Source organism: Sinocyclocheilus grahami, unplaced genomic scaffold, assembly GCF_001515645.1.
Source record: "Sinocyclocheilus grahami isolate Dianchi unplaced genomic scaffold, SAMN03320097.WGS_v1.1 scaffold17783.1, whole genome shotgun sequence".
In the NCBI taxonomy this organism is placed as follows: Eukaryota; Metazoa; Chordata; class Actinopteri; order Cypriniformes; family Cyprinidae; genus Sinocyclocheilus; species Sinocyclocheilus grahami.
In genome coordinates, this window is record NW_015516784.1 from 1 (window position 1) to 802 (window position 802).

The 802-nt window shown below is 36.8% G+C and overlaps 2 protein-coding genes across 2 annotated transcripts in view; both read right to left on the bottom strand.

The window, feature by feature from the left end:
- Positions 1-27: 27 nt before the first annotated feature.
- Positions 28-546, bottom strand: LOC107579491 (ubiquitin carboxyl-terminal hydrolase 7-like; the record flags this gene model as incomplete). Its single annotated transcript, XM_016265320.1, has 3 exons — positions 425-546; positions 182-335; positions 28-95 (listed from the first exon to the last, which is right to left on the bottom strand). Coding segments are annotated over exons 1-3 (344 nt in total), but the record flags the coding sequence as incomplete, so codon positions are not given.
- A 3-nt stretch (positions 547-549) lies between these two features.
- LOC107579493 (ubiquitin carboxyl-terminal hydrolase 7-like) overlaps positions 550-802 on the bottom strand; it is a 2,920-nt gene continuing 2,667 nt past the window's right edge. Inside the window, exon 7 of the mRNA XM_016265321.1 lies at positions 550-563. Coding sequence (XP_016120807.1) covers positions 550-563 — 14 coding nt within the window. The remainder of the gene's footprint in view (positions 564-802) is intronic.

The following is an 802-nucleotide window of genomic DNA, read 5'->3' on the forward strand; positions in this document are numbered from 1 at the left end:
CACCAAATTGAAAATCAAAAGACGTACCCCTGTGACTTGAAGAACTGTAGGAGCATGGGGTCAGTATTTAACCTCTGCGCAACAGTCTTTGCCACCTGAAAAATTAAATATGAGATTATTTTTCTAAGAGGCTCTTTTTCATGCTACTGGCACATTCTGATCTACTTTTAAAAAAACGAACCTGGAAGTAGTTCATTCGGTTTGACAGTGTCACAACAAAGCCTGGGTCATTGTGAATGGTCTTGTCACAGAAGATGACATCTACACGGTGGTACAAGTCTCTGAAGTAGTCTTTTGCAGTAGGCAGCTCACTGGTTTCATTTTCAGGATCATCCCTGGTGGCGATACAACAAAAGAACAATCAATTTCAAAGCCCTGTTAAGCCATGTAAAATGACTTTGGAATGAAGACAACGAATACTTACTTCTGGAACACAATTATGTCTCCATCCATTAGCTCATCCAGAGCCTTGTCCAGGGAGACATCATAGTCTTGTATTCGCTCTGTTAAATTCGGTTTAACTTCCTGTAACACAGAATGCATCATGTTTTAGTGATATGTTCCTACGCAACGCTGACAGAACACATTTACACTAACCATTACGAACGCACGAAATAAACCAACACTCAAAAGTTTCATTTGTACATTTTTAGAATGTAAATAAACGTTTTCATTATAAATGTTGAAAACCATTGTGATGCTTAATATTTTTGTGGACTCTTTGATGAATAGAAAGAATAAAAGAACAGCAATGATTTGAAATAGTGAAGACATTTACAAGTCAATTTTGATCAATTTAATG